The 19809-nt window shown below is 43.6% G+C and overlaps 1 protein-coding gene across 2 annotated transcripts in view; it reads right to left on the reverse strand.

The window, feature by feature from the left end:
• The window catches only part of LOC130546450 (unconventional myosin-XVIIIb-like), a 32183-nt gene that overhangs the window by 6905 nt on the left and 5469 nt on the right, over positions 1-19809 (reverse strand). For both annotated transcript variants that reach the window (XM_057321714.1, XM_057321715.1), the window contains exons 4-39: positions 19387-19779; positions 19237-19297; positions 18433-18545; positions 18186-18353; positions 17905-18109; positions 17544-17686; positions 16907-17007; positions 16700-16763; positions 16462-16606; positions 16213-16383; positions 16043-16133; positions 15758-15950; positions 15604-15684; positions 15396-15516; positions 15171-15318; positions 13975-14158; positions 13726-13876; positions 13005-13114; positions 12796-12861; positions 12579-12707; positions 12283-12426; positions 11203-11292; positions 10975-11094; positions 10428-10533; positions 10225-10349; positions 9807-9961; positions 9596-9719; positions 8232-8432; positions 5736-5846; positions 5524-5628; positions 3046-3207; positions 2226-2339; positions 2031-2147; positions 1869-1952; positions 1569-1706; positions 1315-1500 (exon numbers count right to left, since the gene is read on the reverse strand). In XM_057321714.1, the coding sequence (XP_057177697.1) occupies positions 1315-1500; positions 1569-1706; positions 1869-1952; positions 2031-2147; positions 2226-2339; positions 3046-3207; positions 5524-5628; positions 5736-5846; positions 8232-8432; positions 9596-9719; positions 9807-9961; positions 10225-10349; positions 10428-10533; positions 10975-11094; positions 11203-11292; positions 12283-12426; positions 12579-12707; positions 12796-12861; positions 13005-13114; positions 13726-13876; positions 13975-14158; positions 15171-15318; positions 15396-15516; positions 15604-15684; positions 15758-15950; positions 16043-16133; positions 16213-16383; positions 16462-16606; positions 16700-16763; positions 16907-17007; positions 17544-17686; positions 17905-18109; positions 18186-18353; positions 18433-18545; positions 19237-19297; positions 19387-19779 (4920 nt within the window). The remainder of the gene's footprint in view (positions 1-1314; positions 1501-1568; positions 1707-1868; positions 1953-2030; positions 2148-2225; positions 2340-3045; positions 3208-5523; positions 5629-5735; positions 5847-8231; positions 8433-9595; positions 9720-9806; positions 9962-10224; positions 10350-10427; positions 10534-10974; positions 11095-11202; positions 11293-12282; positions 12427-12578; positions 12708-12795; positions 12862-13004; positions 13115-13725; positions 13877-13974; positions 14159-15170; positions 15319-15395; positions 15517-15603; positions 15685-15757; positions 15951-16042; positions 16134-16212; positions 16384-16461; positions 16607-16699; positions 16764-16906; positions 17008-17543; positions 17687-17904; positions 18110-18185; positions 18354-18432; positions 18546-19236; positions 19298-19386; positions 19780-19809) is intronic.

Consider the following 19809-nt stretch of genomic DNA (forward strand, 5'->3'; position numbering starts at 1 on the left):
TTTCTTTTTGAAGCATAACAATAATTCAATTGAACAAAAACAGACACCAAACCTCACTGTATTATATGCAATGACAATAAAGGGAATCGAATTCCTGTAATGCCTCCCCAAACCCCTTATTAACTATAAACTATATTGTTTATTTTTGTCTTGTTATTGTGGGGTGAAATAAAACCTGGAGATGTTTCTGATGTACGATTCTCCCATAAACACTGACATTAAACATGCCAAAGCTATATAGAAATGAACCATGATTTTACTACAAATTTACTACCAAAACACCATGGTTACTATAGTACAGTCATAGTTTAACCATGACATTTGTTGTGAAAATGGTTTCGGCACATTCACAATAACAAACCCTGGTTAATTTTCCTAAGGAAGCGCTTTTCTCTTGTTTTTCTTCAGCACGATGCTGTACTATTGATCTCCAGCTGTTATTTATAGAGTAATTTGATCACGTGCGTTGGAGGGCCGAGATTTATTTTCCTCCTCTCTGCACGTTCCGAGTCTCCCGGACACGCCGCCACCGTCTGCCTATGATTCATTTCCATTGTCTCCTCAAGGTTATTGATACAACAAATCCCATTGCGCTCCTCTCATCTCCATGACAACCACACCTTCACTGTTGCCCCCTCCCCTTCATAACCAATAACCTGGAGAGGCCGAGCGCACGCGCGTGCGTGTGTGTGTGCGTGTCTCAGACTTCAAGTCTTCAGACGTCAGTGATGCTGCAGCTAATGTTCTTAATATTGAATTCCACCGAGTCTCCGCGCGCGCGGGTCAAATTGCATTACATGCCGGCGGAGTTTGTAATGACGCCGGCCGCCTCCTTTGTGTGTTAAATGATGAATATTTACAGGTTTCTCAGGAGAGCTCGGTGCATTCTCATGCCAGGCTCGTGGGCGGCCGCTGAGGGAGAAAAAAGCAGCGAACAGAAACCGTGCCGTCACTCAACACATATTCATAATGTCAATTCTTAAAATAAAAACATGTCTATTATATTAATGTGCACCAGTGTGAGACGTCTGGAGTTTCCTCTTATGTTATATCACATGCAATAAACTGATTATAAAGAACATTACAGATTCATATGATGTTGTTTGTGTGTGCGTGTTTGTTTGTGCGTGCGTGTCTGTGTGTGTGCGTTTGTTTGTGTGTGTGTGTGTGTGTGCATGTTTGTTTGTGTGTGTGTGCATTTGTTTGTGTTTGTGTGCGTGCGTTTGTGTGTGCGTGGATGCGCGTTTGTTTGTGTGTGCGTGCGCGTTTGTGTGTGCATGCGTGCGCGTTTGTGTGTGTGTGTGCGTCCCTCACCAGCTCCATGCGTTTTCGGCTGTTCTCCTGCTCTCTGACGGTCAGATCCTCCATCTCCAGTCTCATATCCGTCAGTCTCTGCTGATAATATCGTGCATTCTCTCTCTCTCTGCTCTCGGCCTGAGCCGCCCGCTCCAGCTCCTCACCCAGCCGAACCACGCTGTCCCTCAGACGCAGAACCAGGACCTACACACACACACGTCTGAGATCACAGACGTCCTGCGTCAGAAAACTCTCCGTGGGTCTGGACTCACCTCAAATCTCTTGACCTGTCCTCTCTGGAACTCCAGTTTATTCTCCAGGTCACAGATCCGAGCCTCCTGTTTACTGACGATGCTGCGGGACACCGTGGACGACTCCAGAAACTGCACACGGGCAACGCTGGTCTGGAGCTGAGAACACATCAACAAGAGATCACCGTACAGCAACTTCATCCCAAACCCACACAGAAACTGGATGAGAAAAGATCCCATGAGCTGTTTGGTGTTCCAGGGCTCATTATCATCGAAAATGAACAAATACAACATGAAGGTCCACAGAGTTTCTCTGGTCACCTGCTCTTGTAAAGTCCGTCTCTGTTTCTTCAGCTCCTCGAGTTCAGCCTGAAGTTCTCGGATCTGTGAGATATCACTGGAGGACTGACAGAAACACAGACGACTGTTAATCATCGCCAGCACGTCAAAAACCTCTCACACGTGACCGGAGTCCACGCAGACCTGAGCGATGAGAGCTTTGTGTTTCTGCATGAGTTCATTCAGGTCCTCCTGGTCTTCTTCAAGTCTCTTCATCACATCCGTCCTCTCGTATCTCAGCTGAGACAGCTGTTCATCCACCTGGAGAGACACACAAACAGAGATGAATGGAGATGAACGGAGTCCTCCATCGCTCGGAGTGGCGTGTCTGTTTCTCACCAGACTCTTCTGTTTGCAGATGTTCTCCAGCTCCACCTGAGCGTTCTCCAGCTCCGCTGACAGAGTCTTCTGCACGCTGTCGGCCTCGCACCGTCGAGCTTCACTCTCCTCCAGCTGAAATACGGGACACATGGCCTAATTCTTTGTGACCCTGCTCTTAAAGTGATACCTCACCCCAAAATGAAAGGTCTGTCATCATTTACGCACTCTTTCATTTCACACCTTTATGACTTTCTTTCTTCCACAGAACACAGAAGAAGATATTTTGAAGAAAGTTGGTCACTGAACAGCACTTCGCTTCTGTTGCGTGGACACAAAACCAATGCAAGTGAACGGGGTCCAGTTAACGGCATTCTTCAAAATATCTTCTTTTGTGTCCTGCGGAATTTCCAAAGTCGTACCGGTTTGAAATGACAAGAGGGTGAGGGTCACTTTAAGATTGTGAGATTTTTACATCATCTGAACGCTGAGGCTTCCCATTGATGTGTGGGTTTGTTAGGATCGGACAACATCTGGCCGAGATACAACTGGTCAAAATGTTGAGAAAATCACCTTTAAAGTTGTCCAAATGAAGTCCTCAGCATGGCATATTACTCACAAAAATAAAGTTTTGAGATATTTGTATATAACATATAATACGAACAAAACATGTTCCCGAGCTACTTAAGACGAGTAGATTAATACGCCCCAAACCTCAGTGGTTGTTTTCTATTGTTCTAGAGCTGGGGTTTATATTTTATTTTAGTTTGTGAATGTTTGTGACAGATAACGCAGAGCTCTGTGACTGTGTGCAGTGGTGATGACGGGTTGGCAGCGGCACCTGGCACCGCAGTCTCTCCAGCTGCTCCTTGGCACCGGGGTCATGACCCTGACCGGGCGTCTCGACGGTGGACAGCAGCAGCTGGGCGTCACTGAGCAGAGCGTGTGTGCGCTTCAGGTCTCGTCTCAGCTTCTTCTCCACATCAAAGTCTCTGTGACCCACCTGAGACCACACACAGAGAAAGGATGTGATTATTAATATAGTTTCTTATTTATTTTAAAAATGTGCTTCAAAAGGTTCTTTGATGCCATTGAAGAACCTTTAACATCTGAAGAACCTTCACAAAAGGTTCTTTGTGGCGAAAAAAGGTTCTTCAGATTATAAAAGGTAAGAAAGAGATGCTTCTTTAAACAACCTTTGGCTGAATGGTTCTTTGTGGAACCAATAATGCTTCTTCTATGGCATCGCTGTGAACAACCTTATAAGCACCTTTATTTTTAAGAGTGTGGCACATTTTAATAACAACTTAATGTTTGTTGTTATTATGTTTCTAGGTTTATGTATCATGCTTTGGCAATAAAGTTCCTTTAAATTAAAAGTTGAAATTGTGAGAGTCATAATTTAAGCCAACATCTACGTATATCTAAAGTGCTTCATGAACTCTAAAAATCACATGAACAATATTGACTTTAAACCTGATGACTTTATAAAACAAGGTCAAAACTTTTACTTTAAGTTACAAATAATGTTGGGAATGGATTAAAATCGGCCTCTCTTGTGTTGTATTGTTTACGGCTCTTTATTTGCTGACACAGCGTGTTTCATTGATTCATCGTAGTGATCACGCTCGCAGAACACGTGAAGTCTCTCTCTTTGCGTAGATATAAACTATTAGCTGAGTTTAGGACGAGACACCTGAGAGAAACAGACCGCATGTGTAATGAACACAATAATAAACAGTAAACAAAGATAAAAAATTATATAATACACTTTGACTAACATTATGTGAAAGTCTGTTCACGCTGAGAATGATAACAACACCTGACCTCTATTAGCAGCAGTGTTGGATGTAACTAGTTACTAATTACTTTCCCTTGAAAAAGTAAAGTAAGGGATTACTCTTATTTTTTATTTGATTACAGTTACTTCTGATGTAATTGAACTAAATACTGTGTAATGCAGTGGTTCCCAAAGCGGGTGCCGTGATAACTGGCTAGGGGTGCCGCCGAATCTCAGCTTTTTTCCAGTACCATATAATAATCTTTTACATCTTTTACTTGGACTGTTCCCACTGTTCCCGTTTGCGTCATCAAGCCTGCAGTTGTTTACCCCGTCACTTAACGACGACGCAGGAGAAGGCGGCAAATTACATTGCTGGCTTCACTTTTATACATTTTTGTTTTTGAACCGTTAGTTTTGTTTCCAAAGCTTCAGTACATAACGGCCCTTTCGTCTATGAATGTACTGCAAATGCTCTTAAGATCGCTGAAGGTGCACAGAAATGAGACATACAGCTCTCTGCTTGGAGCGCGTCAGTCACGCTCGTCAGAAAAGTGAGTGAAACACACACACAAGCACACATTTTTACCAAATAATACGTCATTAATACCCACACCTCCCTTTTTAAGCGGACTCGGGTACAGTTCGCAGGTGCGCACCCGGGTTCAGAAGAGCGTTCACATCACCCAAACCAACCGAACTCTGACCTTAATCGAACCCGGGTGCGCACCAGAATTGCTCATGTGAAACCGCCAGACTGCCCCGTCAGTGTGCTGTTGCGTTTCCAACTGGTGTGAGCTAGCGTTCTCATCCCTGGCGTACGTGAAAAACAAAAAAGGCAGCGCCTGTCAGTGGAGCACGATCCACATCTACCCCCGTATCAAGAGGCTGCGTGCTCCCAAAAGCTGGCACATGTACAGTATGCATTAAAATACCCAAAACACAGTTCCATCACGCACGGGTATTTTAGTTTCCTTTTTAGGTCGTAAGGTCAGGTTTGAACAAAGCAAATAAGAACCTAAAGAAAAATGTAATGTGAGTTGTTTATTATTATTTAAAGAATTAAGTATCAATCTTTATTCTAATGTGTTTTGTTCCAATGATTCCCACATGCAGCAAATGGTTCATATCAGTCCATAAGATTTGTTTACACGTGTCATGGAGTTGTAAATGACAGATGGTTCATTTGAATGATTTGTTTCACCTCATATAAGTTGAACTTTTCCATCGATGCGGTGCTGATGCACCTAGAAAAATGCGTCTACATTTAAAATAACGTATATGCGCACGGAAAAGACGCGAAATTCCAATCGGGCCTTATGCTATTGAATACGTAATTATTAAATAGTAATTAATAACTTTTTCAGAGTAACTTACCAAACACTGAATAGCATCAACAATATCAGATGATAACACTGTTTATTTTAATCTTGTGTGTTCCACAGGGTTTGATGTGTTAAGAACAGGTTAGTTCAATCACTAGAAGTCGTGTGTGTGTGTGTGTGTGTTTGTGTGTGTGTGTGTGTGTGTGTGTGTTACCTGTTCACACAGTGTGGCGATCAGACCCTCCAGATCATGCTTCTCATGAACCACCATCTGCTTCTCCTCATATTCCTGATCCAACTGCATCTCCAGCTGTCGAAGCTACACACACACACACACACACACACACACACACACACACACACACACACGTTTGAGACAGGTGTGTATGGTGATCCGTGTAACTGAATTCATTCTGTGTTTCTCACTCGTCTCTGTGATGATTTCTGCACATCTTCGAGTTCCTCGTCTTTGTCCTCCAGCTCCTTCTGATGGATCTGCTTCATCCTCTCCATCTCCATCTCAAAACGCAGATGAATCTGAGGAGAACCACTCAAAATCACAACTAGATTTGAATCCTTTACAGATGTGGTAACGGTACATGCATGATGAATTTGGTCGAGTTCTGACTGGATCATATTTTCTGACCTCATATCTTCATGTGTTTAGAGTTGTGATGGTTATAATCGTGATGCTTTCTGAATGAGACATGTTCATGTCAGTTTATGTACTGTATATGGTTCAATGTGACTCAATCAATGAAGAATTCCAGTCTGGATTTAGAGCATGTCACAGTACAGAGACTGCTTTGATCAGAGTTACAAATGATCTGCTATTGGCGTCTGACCGAGGTTGTATCTCGTTATTGGTGCTGCTAGACCTTAGTGCTGCATTCGATACCATTGACCACAGCACACTCCTACATAGACTCGAAAATTATGTCGGCATTAAGGGAATAGCTTTGAAATGGTTTAAATCTTATTTATCCGACCGTTTTCAATTTGTAGCAATAAACAATGAGGTGTCACGCAAATCGCAAGTCCAGTACGGTGTACCACAGGGCTCAGTCTTAGGGCCTCTGCTCTTCGCATTATACATGCTACCTCTAGGAGATATAATAAAGCGACACGGAGTTAGCTTTCACTGTTATGCTGATGATACTCAACTTTATATTTCCTCGAAGCCTCATGAAACACAGCAGTTCCATCGAATAATGGAATGCATAGTCGATATAAAAAACTGGATGAGTAACAACTTTTTATTACTGAACTCGGACAAAACGGAAGTGTTACTTATTGGACCGAAAACTGCTATAAGTAACAACCAAGAATACTGTTTAACTATTGACGGATGTTCCATAAAACCCTCGTCGTCAGCAAAGAATCTTGGCGTTCTATTCGATAGTAATCTGTCATTTGAGAGCCACGTCGCCAACACCTGTAAAATTGCGTTTTTCCATCTTAAGAATATATCTAAACTACGTCATATGCTGTCAATCTCAGATGCAGAGAAGTTAATTCATGCATTCATGACATCAAGACTAGATTACTGTAATGCACTGTTAGGTGGTTGCCCTGCAGGCTTATTACAAAAACTCCAATTGGTCCAAAACGCGGCAGCTCGAGTTCTTACACGTACAAAAAAGTATGAACATATTAGCCCGGTTCTGTCAACCTTGCACTGGTTACCTATAAAGCATCGCGTTAACTTTAAAATCTTGCTTATTACCTATAAAGCCTTACATGGTTTAGCTCCTCAGTACTTGAATGAACTCCTTTTGTATTACAGTCCTTCACGTGCATTACGCTCTCAGGCGTCCTGTCAGTTGGTAATACCTAGAATTTCAAAATCAAGTGCAGGTGGTAGATCCTTTTCCTATCTAGCGCCTAAACTTTGGAATAGTCTTCCCTGCACTGTCCGGGAGGCAGACACACTCTGTCAGTTTAAATCTAGACTAAAGACGCATCTTTTTAATCTTGCATACACTACTCTTCCATAATATAAATCTTCAGAGGGTTTAGGCTGCATTAGTTAGATCAACCGGAACCAAAAACACAACTGATGTACTTGTTGCATCAAAGAGTACAGAACAGTACTCTACTCTCAGCCAGTCTTGTCTCATTGTTCCAAGGTTACCACAGCGAGCAGGATGCAGTTCATGGCCTGACCTGATGGTAGAGCGGAGAATGGGAAGTGGGGACCTGACAAGAGCTGAGATGATAGAGCTGGATAAAGAAGGACGCGGTCTCTTGACATGTCTTCACCACAAAATTTCAAATGCTATTAGATTATTAATGATAATCTTAAACTATAATTTATTTTATTATTAAGTTTATTTATTTTATTTAGCCTTGTTGTGCAAGTTCTCTGGAGCTTGTGCAGAGGCAGCAGCTTTTGCCAGAGGGGAACTGGAATCCCCTGGTTGGGCCTGGGTTCTCCTGAGGTTTTTTTTCTCGATTAGAGTTTTGGGTTCCTCGCCACCGTTTGCATACTGTTTTTGCACTATCTGCCTGACCGGGGGGGCTGCTTTAGAATTTTAAAGTTTTACTTAATTAAACATTAAACACGTGCGCGTCCGTGTGTGTGTGTGTGTGTGTGTGTGTGTGTGTGTCTATGTCTACGTGTGTTAGTAAGTGTGCATATTGTGTGTGTGGAGTGTTTTGTATGTGGGTGTGTCTGTCTTCTGTGTTTTCACCTCTTTCTTGTTTTTACAACTTTAATTGTTTTGCTTATAGTCAATATGTCTCATGTACAGCTGCTTTGTAACAATACAAATTGTAAAATGCGCTATATAAATAAAGTTGAGTTGAGAGTTAGTGATTGCATTTACATTCATTGTTCAGAACGAATTCTGTTTTGATGACTTTTAATGTTAACACTGAATGAATCTATGAAGAGAAATGATGTGTGTGGTGTTGATGTACCTGCTCCTGTTGTTTGAGTTTGATGGTCATCTGCTTGATCTCATCGGCTTTCTCTCTCTCTCTCATCTCCAGATCACGTACGTGTCTCTTCAGCTCTGGGACGGAGTCGCCGCTGAGGTGAAGCGGAGCGCTCAAATCACCAATCTGAGCGCACAACTCTTCCTTCTTCTGCTGCAAGTGTGTCACCTCCACCTGACTCTCCTACACACACACACACACACACACACACACACACACACACGCACGCACGCACGCACGCGCACACACGCACACGCACACACGCACACACACACACACACACACACACACACGCGCACGCACACACACAACAACAACACCCACACAAATTACAATCAAACACACACACAACAATAACGCACACACACATTTTTGTGTGTATTTGCATTTGTGGGTGTGATCATCATTTGTGTATTTTCATGTGATTTGCTTTGTGTGTGTGTGTTATTGTTGTGTTTGATTATAATTTGTTTGTGTGTGTGTGTGAGCATGATTATTATGTGCATGCATCTGTGCTTTTGTGTTTGTGATGGTTGTGTGTGTGTGTTTATGTGTGTGTGTATGTTTTATTATGCTGTGTGCGTTATTGTTGTGTGTGTCTGTGTTTTATTGTCGTGTGTTTGTGTGCATGTGTTTATTTGTGCTGTATGTGTGCGTGTGTGTGTATGTTTTATTGTGCTGTGTGTGTGTGTGTATGTTTTATTGTGCTGTGTGTGTGTGTGTGTGTGTGTGTGTATGTTTTATTGTGCTGTGTGTGTGTGCGTTATTGTTGTGTGTGTGTGTTTTATTGTCGTGTGTTTATGTGTTTGTGTGCGTGTTTAATTGTGCTGTATGTGTGTGTGCGTGTGTGTGTATGTTTTATTGTGCTGTGTGTGTGTGCGTTATTGTTGTGTGTGTGTGTTTTATTGTCATGTGTTTGTGTGCGTGTTTAATTGTGCTGTATGTGTGTGTGCGTGTGTGTGTATGTTTTATTGTGCTGTGTGTGTGTGCGTTATTGTTGTGTGTGTGTGTTTTATTGTCGTGTGTTTGTGTGCGTGTTTAATTGTGCTGTATGTGTGTGTGTGTGTGTCTGTTTTATTGTGCTGTGTGTGTGTGTGTGCGTTATTGTTGTGTGTGTGAGTGTGGACATGTTTATTATCATTCATTTACATCTGAATTCATGTCATGTTCTTCACGAGACATCGAGCGCACTTGTTTTAATGTACACCGACAGACTGAAAGTAAACTTTTCTTCATCATTCTCTCTCTGATCTCCACGGGCACACTCAGTTTACCCACAGAGGACACCAGGAGTACACGGACACATCACAGATGGTGCACGCTCGACCTTTGACCTCAGGTCGTACCTTCAGTGTCTTGCGGAGTGTGAAGATCTCAGCGCTCAGGGCGGTGTTCTCCTGGATGACTCTGTCCTTCTGTTCCCTCTCATTATCAGCCTGCTCAAGCACCTGGGTCAGCTCGCTGTCAAACCTATAAACACGCACACGTGTCATGCATATTCATCAGCCGACGGGCGTGACGGTGAACATCAATGCTCTGTGTGATAATGAGACGGACCTCCTCTGTTTCCTCTCCAGCTCGTGAGCGCGGCCCTGCAGGCTGTCTGTCAACACACGGGCGTCCTGGAGGTCAGAGGTCAGCCGTCTGCACTGACGTTTCAGCTCTGTCACGGATCGTTTGGACTGTTCAAGATGAACCTGCAGTTCCTGGACCTGCCACACGGGGGAGACAGAGAGATAAAGTCAGGACAGAGACATTCATGTTGTTTATCCAACACCATGTAATATCTCATGGTGTTTTGTAGCATTGATATTTTCTTTATTTCTTTATCTGCTTGCCCTGCTATGAAAATAAAAATGCAGATGTTCATATTTAATGTTCTTTCTCTCACATTTTTTAAATATTTTTTGGCTTTTATTGGAAAGGGACGGTGTTTCTTGAAAGGACCTCAAACCTGGTTCGCATTAAGCTTTACCTTCGTGTCCAGCTGCTGTCTGGCATCTTTCTCACTCTCAAGTCTTTCTTCTGTCTGACGCAGACGTCTGCGCAGAAACTCCACCTCCGTCTGCGCACACTCCAGCTGCAGCTGTAGCTCGCTCTCTGCGTGCGGACGAAAACAAAAGACACAAACAATCAGTTTTTTTGTAAGCTTGTTTGATTCAGTGATGCTTCACGTACCTGTGGCCAGTCCAGCGACAGCTTCTTTACATTTCACTTTCTGCTTCTCCTCCTCTAACTGCCTCTCAAGAGCTTCCAGACACACTTTAGTCTGATCCACACGACTCTGAAGAACACCAGACACCTTATTTTCATGAAAACTAACTTATTACTACAACATCTCTAATGCAAACCAATTTAGACTTGTATTATCCAGAATTGTAGGTATAGAACAAAGTGACTTAAACTAAAGCGTAATTTAGGGGAGAAGTAATGTAATTAAACTAAATATTTACTTACTTTATTTACTAATCCATTACACCAAACACGGGTCATTTGACAACAATTTTGCACAGTATTTTTTTTTTTTTTGAATCATGAAAAGTGGCTATCGGCTCTTTTCCGTGTGCTATTTTCTCATTGGTTATTGTTTGCATAATGTGCAATGTAAACTAAGACATATCGTCACATGTTTTGGATCTGATTTGACCAATCACACGTATAGAAACAGGAGATTCACATGGACGGTGTCATATACAGTAGAGACGAGATGATGGTTGTGATGTACCTGCAGTTCTTTGTTCTCTTTGGCGAGTCGAAGTCTTTCTGCTCGTTCAATGTCCAGAGCTTGACTGATGGCATCTCCTCGAAACCTCTCATCACTTAATTCACACGTCACAGCCGTCACCTGCACACACACACACACACACACACGCACACACGCACACACACGTGAACTCTGTGATGTGTAAGAGAGCTCTTCAATCAGAGATCGTTAAAGGACAAACAGACAAACCTTGGTCTCCAGGTTGTCTGCGGTCTGACGCAGTTCATTTCTCTCCTTCTCTGATTTCTCCAGACGTCTCCTCAGAGCGCTGATCTCATCCTGACACACAACAATCACACAACCTGATACAGATATATCACAACACACTCTTCCATTTCACAGACTGATTTTCTGATTATAAAATCTACTATTTATAGATATCTGCAGAGTTGGGTGTAACTAGTTACTAAGTAATTAGTTACTGTAATTTAATTACTTTCCCCTTGAAAAAGTAAAGTAAGGGATTACTCTTATTTTTTCTGTAATTTAATTCCAGTTACTTCGGATGTCATTAAACTAAATACTGTGTAATGTATACAATAGTGGAAACGACATTAAAATTCAAAGTCTAACTTTAAAATGTTTGCTTTAATGTATCTTCTCACATTTGTAATACTTTATTTATTAATAAATTATTTATGATTTATTTGGATGAATTGAGAGCCGTTTCGTGTCTATCCTTAACTAATCAAGGTTGATATAGGATATAGAAAGTAATTAGTAATAAGTCATTAAATACTTTTGGGAGAGTAAAACGATCATTTTTGTTTCATTCTCTGATCTACTAACAACATTTCTCCAAAATTTCACATAAACATCTTGTTTCTATTTGCATTAATTTGCAGAAGATGAAAACTGGAGAAACAGGTGAAAATAACAGAGAAGATGCTCGGTGTTTTTTTCAGACCTCAAATATGGCAAAGAAAACAAGTTCAGATTCACTTTAGAGCAACACAACAGTCATGTTTCTACACGTATTTAAGAAACCTTGATTTTTCTCACAGATTTCATGCGTCTTGTCGTGCTGTCAGTCTTTCACAGTGCTGTTGGATGACTTTGTCACTCCTGAGGTTTGATTTGGTTGAAATTCGACAGACACTAAACTAGAGTGGCCACAATACATCTAGAAATGCTGATTTGAAATGAAAATGTGGACATCGTACAACACACACTGTGGTCAGTACTGCAGAACGTTGTGTTTTAGAAGCGTGTGTGTTTACAGAGGATCATTTAGAGATTAAATCAGTGATGTGTGGGGGGGTTCGGTACCTCTTTGGATCTGAGTCTCTGGTCATCCATGTTGACGTCCAGCAGGGGGCGAACTCGACACAAGAGCTTCCACCAACTCCAGCCGGACACTGCGGTCAGAACGCGCACATTTCTCTGAATACATCTCACTGCCATCTGCTGAACCTGATCCCAGATCAGCACAAAACACATTAACAAACCGGAAAACATCTCACCGTCAGCTCAACCTGATCTCAGATCGGACCAAACACTGAGCCTGTAACACCGCTGCACGCTTCACATCAACATCATAATCAGAGGATGAATATGACACTGACCTTCATGCGGCGATACTTCTGGCGGCCCAGGTGACCCAGACACGATGCCTGAAGCTGAACGAGCCAACCGCTCACCAACTGATCTCTCTGAAGATCTAAAGAACTCAGGACGCCACGCTTCATAAACACCTGACACACACACGTTATCTTTATTTATGAACATCCAGATCAAAAGATAGCTCAGAATATTGACTCGGAAGAACAAAACCCCGCTCACCCGACTCAGGCCCAACACAATACTCTTCTTGTCCAAATCCAGCTCGATCAATAACTCCTCCACGGCCTGATATATAAACACAGAGACACAGACACAGGTCCAGCGTCAGGTCAATGAGGCTGAGAAACTGCTGATCGATAAACATGCGGATAAATCTCTTCATCATTAGACAGAAATGTGATGTTAAGTGTGAACGATGAGGTCCAGACCTTCCTCTCGTCTGGAGTGATGAAGACAGAACCATAACGCTTCATGATAAGAGCGGAAAGAGCCTGGAAACGACAGCGGAAATCACCCACAGACATGTGCTCAGGGTAACCTGATGCACGCACGCACGCACACACATGCACGCACACACACACATGCACGCACACACACACATGCACGCACACACACACATGCACGCACACATGCACATGCACACGCACACAAGAACGCACACACACGCACAGACATACACACAAACACACACGTACAAACACAAACACACGCACACACACACAAACACACAAGCACGCACACACACACACACACACACACACACACACACACACGCACACACGCACACACACACACACACACACACACACGCAAGCACGCACACACACGCAAACACACACACACACACACACACACACAGAGGGAGAGAATAATAAAAACAGAAAAATCCCATTAACAAAATATTGACTATATTCAGAATGGCTGTATGAATAATACATCACAATATATGACATCATTTTACTCTCAACACACGTCTGCATATCAAAATATCAGTTATGTGCAGATGAATTTAGATTTTTTCTTCCTGAGGTTACAGGATTGCTTGTATGAGCAAGACTTGCAAACACAACAAATGAGGTGAAAATAAAAGTACAGAATTTGGACAGGACCCGAAACATGACTAAAAGCTCAAAGGTGTGTGTGTTCAACCTGTTCTGTAGAGGTGTAGCGCGGGCAGCAGGTGTGTGGAGTGCAGCTGTACACGCAGTGATGGAACATCAAAGACACCCGCATCTGTTTTAACACTCAAACACTGAAGAAACACCGGCCGTGCTCGACGAATCACATTCACCAGAGCGTCCTGAACACATACACGTGTTTACCAACAGCACACGGATCTCATAGACATGAACAGATACCAGACGTGTCATTTGTTTCCACGGTAACGTGTTTCCTCACCGCCTGAAGTTTGACAGAGATGCAGAGAGAATGTCTCCTGAGAGCCGCCATCCCTCCGCTCAGAGTCTTGCGAACTGTGCCGCTTCTCTCCAGAGAGCGCTGAGAGCCGCCCTCAACACCACCCAAACCCCGACAGAGAGGAGGAACAGACGCCCGCGGCCCGAACAGACCTTTGATCGCTACTCTATATAAGAGAAGAAAGACACCCTCTCTTTCACCTCCGTGTTTTTGTTGTGGCAGACTCACAGACTTACATTGTGTTTTCGTCTCGCTTTACCCTGCAAATATCTACTGTTTAAATCAAAATACTTTACATGAAAGGCAAAATGACTTAAGATGGGCTAGTTTTCTAAAAACAAAAAAGGCTAGTTTTCCATTTTCTTCAGACGTCTAAACCAAAGTCGATACATTTAATCTAAGTTTGTTTTTCTTACACTATTGGCAGACTTGTTGTTGTTGTTTTAAGCATAAACTTCATTTAGATTTTTTTTCTTTACAGAAAACCAGACACAATATCTCATGGAAGTTTGCTTCTGAAATAAGTGTATTCTGACTCTTATTTTGAATTTTTAGACATCTGTCCCGAAAAACAAGACAAACCTTCAAAGAAATGCATGTTTTGCTGTTAAAAAACCATCCAATGCAAATAAATGTTTGACATATTTGTCGTTTTTCTTTTGTTTTAAAACACATTTGAGAACCCATTTAAAATGACTCGAGTCAAAATGAGAGAGAAAAATAAAGGCAATTATTAAATGTTTTTCTAGTTTTATTTGGCTATTTTGTCAGTCATTTTGTGTCTCAGGTAAATGTTTGCTGAAATATTTCGATATTACATAACAAACACACTGAGGAAGAAATTCTTGTTTTGCAGCGTGAATGATAAATGATAACATTTCATATTTGTTTAATTGCTATCACTGCTCTTTGGAATACTTGATTGATCATTTGCATCATTCAGTGGTTAAATAGGTTTGATAGGTTTTTGATTTGATTTGATTTTTACTGCACTTATGCTTTTTGTTGTCCTCATGTTGTGCCAATTGCCTCCATTGTTTCCCTCATCTGTAAGTCGCTTTGGACAAAAGCGTCTGCTAAATGACTCGATGTAAATGTAAATGACTGTGATTGTGTCAACTGAGACCCATTAATTCCAGGTAAAGAAGAAATGAGCGAGTGAGCGTCTGTATTCTTACACAGAAGAGTTCTGCAGCAGTGAACCGGCGTTGAGGGCTGATGGATTATTCTGAACATGACCGAACCATCCAGACAGATCGTAACGGACCGGATCAGAACCCATCACATGAGAGATCTCACAATGAAGAGGCTGTTCACACTGACGGACTAAACAAACAACAACAACCCTCTGATGAATAAAAACATCCCAGAGTAAAACAGACTCGATCGCTGATGAATTGTACCTGTTCCACTGAAATGCTGACAGACTCTTTCCAGAACCGCGTTCTCTGTAGAACCGGGAGTGAGCATCTCTTCATCCAGAACCCACAGGAGTCCACGCCTGTCACCTTCTGCTCCTCTCACCTGATGATTCAACCACACCGCTGTAACACAACACCAGCGAGCGAGCCACACGCGTGAGAATCATGCAGATGAGAATCCCACCGATACCTGACGTCCAGGCTGATCTACAGCGTTCACGACATCTGACGGACTCGACTCCGGAGCCGCGAAATCTACAGGCACTCCTTCCTAAACACACACCCAGAAATACATTCACGTTCTCATCAGACCTTTGTGAGCGTGTTTGTTGAGGTGTCTGTACCTGTGTGTATCTGTGGAGCGCGTGCGTGAAGGTGTGATTGAAGCCGTGCTCCAGCAGTCTCTCCTGTAAGTAGTTGTGACAGAGCTCAGAGAATCCGGCCGCCCGCTCCTCACCGCCGTGTCTGGGGTTTCTCATGCCCGGCGTGTCCACGACCATCACAGACGCCAGCGTGAGCTGCTGAGACTGGAGAGCTCTGGAGAAACAACAACAAACACGCCAGACGTCTCTGACTGAACTCGCGGGGAAGAAAGATATCCTCACTTTCGAAAACGTGTGTTTGTTCACCTGTTTATGAGAGAGACTACAGTGGTAAACAACTCTTCATAGAGACCAGCAGCCATCCCTCCGACACACTGAACCGGACTGACTTTAGGACCTGACACACAAACATCTGTAAACATCAAGTGGAATCACATCGCCGTCAAATCTCCCGAGAGCTGTGAAAGAGTTCTGACCCTCCTCGAGTCCTTCATCCACCCGTCTCTCTCGGAGTCCTCCGGTGGCTCTCTGCAGCAGTTGTCTCAGGTGATGTTTAAAGACGGCCGTGTGAAGCTCTTCGCCCTCACATCCCAGGATGGCGCTGGCCGTCTGCGCGCTGTCGAAACTCATAAACTGCTTACGACCCACTGGAGCCGCGGGAGAAAATAAGACTTGATGATTGTGTTCTAACACTTCCCCTTTGAGTTACTCAAGCGTTCACGTACCTTTGCATGCTCCCGCCACACCCAGATGATATATTCCTGCTAAAACATGCCATATGGCTTTCTGTTCCTCGGATGAGAATCCCAGAGTGTTCATAGCAGCCAGCAGCTTCCCAAACCCCACTGACGCTCTTTGCTTTTCATCCACCTGAATGCGGAGAAGACACGTGTGTCACTCATTTAAAACACACAGAAAAGTGCATTCTGACATGAATACATTTACTCTTTTCATAGCGTCTACCTTTGTTGGACATGTAATACCAAATAAGTTGTATTCCTTCAGCTGGTGCAGCTGCAGTTCTGTCCTGTGACGAAAGAGCAAGATTGACACAGGAAATGACATCACAGCACATTCTCTCAGAGGGGAAACTACACTACAACGAGGTGCACGATCTGAGGTTTTACCACCGTAACTTTGTCTTCACAATACATACAGCTGTAAACTGACCTGAGGTCTGTACTGATGCCTGCCAGCATCTGAGAAAACGCCAGAAAGTTACTCTCTCCCTCCGGCTGCTGACACACTCGCCACTTCTCCAACAACATCGTCTGAAACGCACAGAACAACACAACTACAGTTCTCATATCACACATAGAATATAGTGAGTTATATATGTTATGTAGACAGACAAACATTACAGACAGACAGACAGACAGACAGGGAGTCTGGCAGACAGATAAACAGACAGAATGACAAATAAACTGATATATGGACATACAGAGATAGAGAGATGGACAGGAACAGAGATAAACAGACAGACAGGGATAGAATCAGACAGACAGACAGGAACAGAGACAGACAGACAGGGATAGAGTCAGGCAGACAGACAGGAACAGAGACAGACAGACAGGAATAGAGTCAGACAGACAGACAGGAACAGAGACAGACAGGGATAGAGTCAGACAGGAACAGAGACAGACAGACAGACAGACAGACAGGAATAGAGTCAGACAGGAACAGAGACAGACAGACAGACAGGGATAGAGTCAGACAGGAACAGAGACAGACAGACAGACAGGGATAGAGTCAGACAGGAACAGAGACAGACAGACAGGGATAGAGTCAGACAGACGGTCAGACAGACCTGCAGGTGTGCGGCAGCTGCGAGTCCAGCGTGGTTGAAGTCCAATGAAAGCACCATAGCGAAACGGTTTGAAGCGTCACTGTGAGGTGAACTCACACAACCAAATGATCTCAACACAGTGAAGACAGCCTGCAGACGCTCTACTGCACTCACACACATCACAAACACAAACACAAACAACTTTTAACAATAACTTAATGTCAGTATACAACAGAATAGCACGCACAGTAAAGCACATAGTAAACATAATGTTTGTCATTTTGCTCCATGAAGGTGGTCAACGACTCAAACCTCTTGTCCTTCACATGCAAAACTCAACAGTAAACCTGAGATCTGTAATAATTCATTCAAATATTCTCACAGGTCAGAGTTTCTCCTGCTGCTCCCGCTTGTTTGAGAAGCTCCAGTGAGAAGGACTGACACGAGGTGGTTTTTCCAGAACCGCTGCGACCCAAAGCCACCAGCGTCTGATCTCTCCTCTGACCCACCATAGACACATACACCCGTCTGACCAGAGCCTGCAGCGGCCCAGGAGCTGACCAACAGTCCATGCGACGACTCCGGACCTAAACCCAGAGAAAACAAGCGCTCTCATCGATCACTGACACCCGTGTATATTATGGGATGTTGTTTCAATCATACCTTGCCAGCTGGAGACTGAGGAGGCCACAGCGCCAACACATTGGGTCCAGCATGAGTGAGAGGATGACACGCTTTCGCTCGATTGGTCAGAACGTGAAGGACGCTGGACTCGTTGACGCTCACGAGATCACTGAGATCTTCACACAGATCCAGATCAGCGGGGTTAATCTGAATACACACGTCAACACCGCTCACACACATCGAATCACGACTCGAGATAAAAACACGATGTTGAGTTTCACCGCACCTTCTCGATCTCATACTCTGATACATCATGAACAGAACCGTCTGAGTCCAGTCGAATTCTGACATGCTGATCTGGCAGCTCCGGTGTGCTTTCATCAGGTTTCAGCTGAGTGGCTGTAAGAGAGACACAGAGAGAGAGAGACAGACAGGTCAAAGGTCACTGTAAGGCTCCTCTATATTTTCTCAAATTGACTGAAGAGAGTTTTCAGTACAGTCAGACAGACAAGGATAGAGACAGACAGACAGACAGGAATAGAGTCAGACAGAGAGACAGGAATAAAATCAGACAGACAGAGACAATCAGACAGACAGACAGATGGGAATAGAGTCAGACAGACAGACCGGAATAGAGACAGACAGACAGACAGACAGACAGACAGAGATAATCACACAGACAATTAGACAGACAGACAGGAATAGAGTCAGACAGAGAGACAGGAATAAAATCAGACAGACAGACAGACAGACAGAGACAATCAGACAGACAGACAGATGGGAATAGAGTCAGACAGACAGACCGGAATAGAGACAGACAGACAGACAGAGAGACAGACAGACAGAGAAAATCAGACAGAGAGACAGATAAAGAGTCAGACAGACAGGGATAGAGTCAGTCAGACAGACAGACGGACGGACGGACAGACAGACAGGAACAGAGTCAGTCAGTCAGACAGACAGGAATAAAGTCAGTCAGACAGACAGACAGACAGAAAGACAAAGATACAGATGAATAGACTGAAGAGAGTTTTCTTGTTTGAGTATGTTGTGTAAATGTCAGATAAACCCTCAAGAACAGGCCACTGACCGAGTGTGTAGCCGTCCTTATGCACATACCACACCTTTCCCGCTTCAAACCAAACATCCCTCTACAGACAGAGACAGAGAGAGTAATGTGTATGATTACAGAGCAGATGTTGTGCTTTATTTTGTAATGTTTGATATGATTTCTACACACCACCGGTGCCCTCGGCTCATCTCTTACAGGTGTTACAGTGAGACCACCTTCTGGTTCTCGTCTCTCCTCCTTCACTTCCTGTTTGAGTGCATCAACTTCCTGTCTTCCCTTGACTTCTTCCCTCTTCGCTTCTTTCACCTCCGGTTGAATCCGAGACGTCTCTGTGATGTTGTCTGTCGCGGGACTGAGCGCTCTCTGATCTGTGGGTTTCCAGTCTGTTTTCTGATGATGTGGATCAGGTGAAATGATTTTTCTCTCTGTTAGCGTCGCGTGTCGTCCGCGTTCACCGTTCACCAGCTGCTCGGCTCGCAGTGTCATCTCTGCTTCCAGTATGGGCGGAGTCTCATCCGGAAGAGAGAAGTGCTGGACCAGGTTATCGCTTAATTTCCTGGGCTGTGAGGGACGAGCAAAAACACAAGAGAG

Source organism: Triplophysa rosa, linkage group LG22, assembly GCF_024868665.1.
Source record: "Triplophysa rosa linkage group LG22, Trosa_1v2, whole genome shotgun sequence".
NCBI classification, from domain to species: Eukaryota; Metazoa; Chordata; class Actinopteri; order Cypriniformes; family Nemacheilidae; genus Triplophysa; species Triplophysa rosa.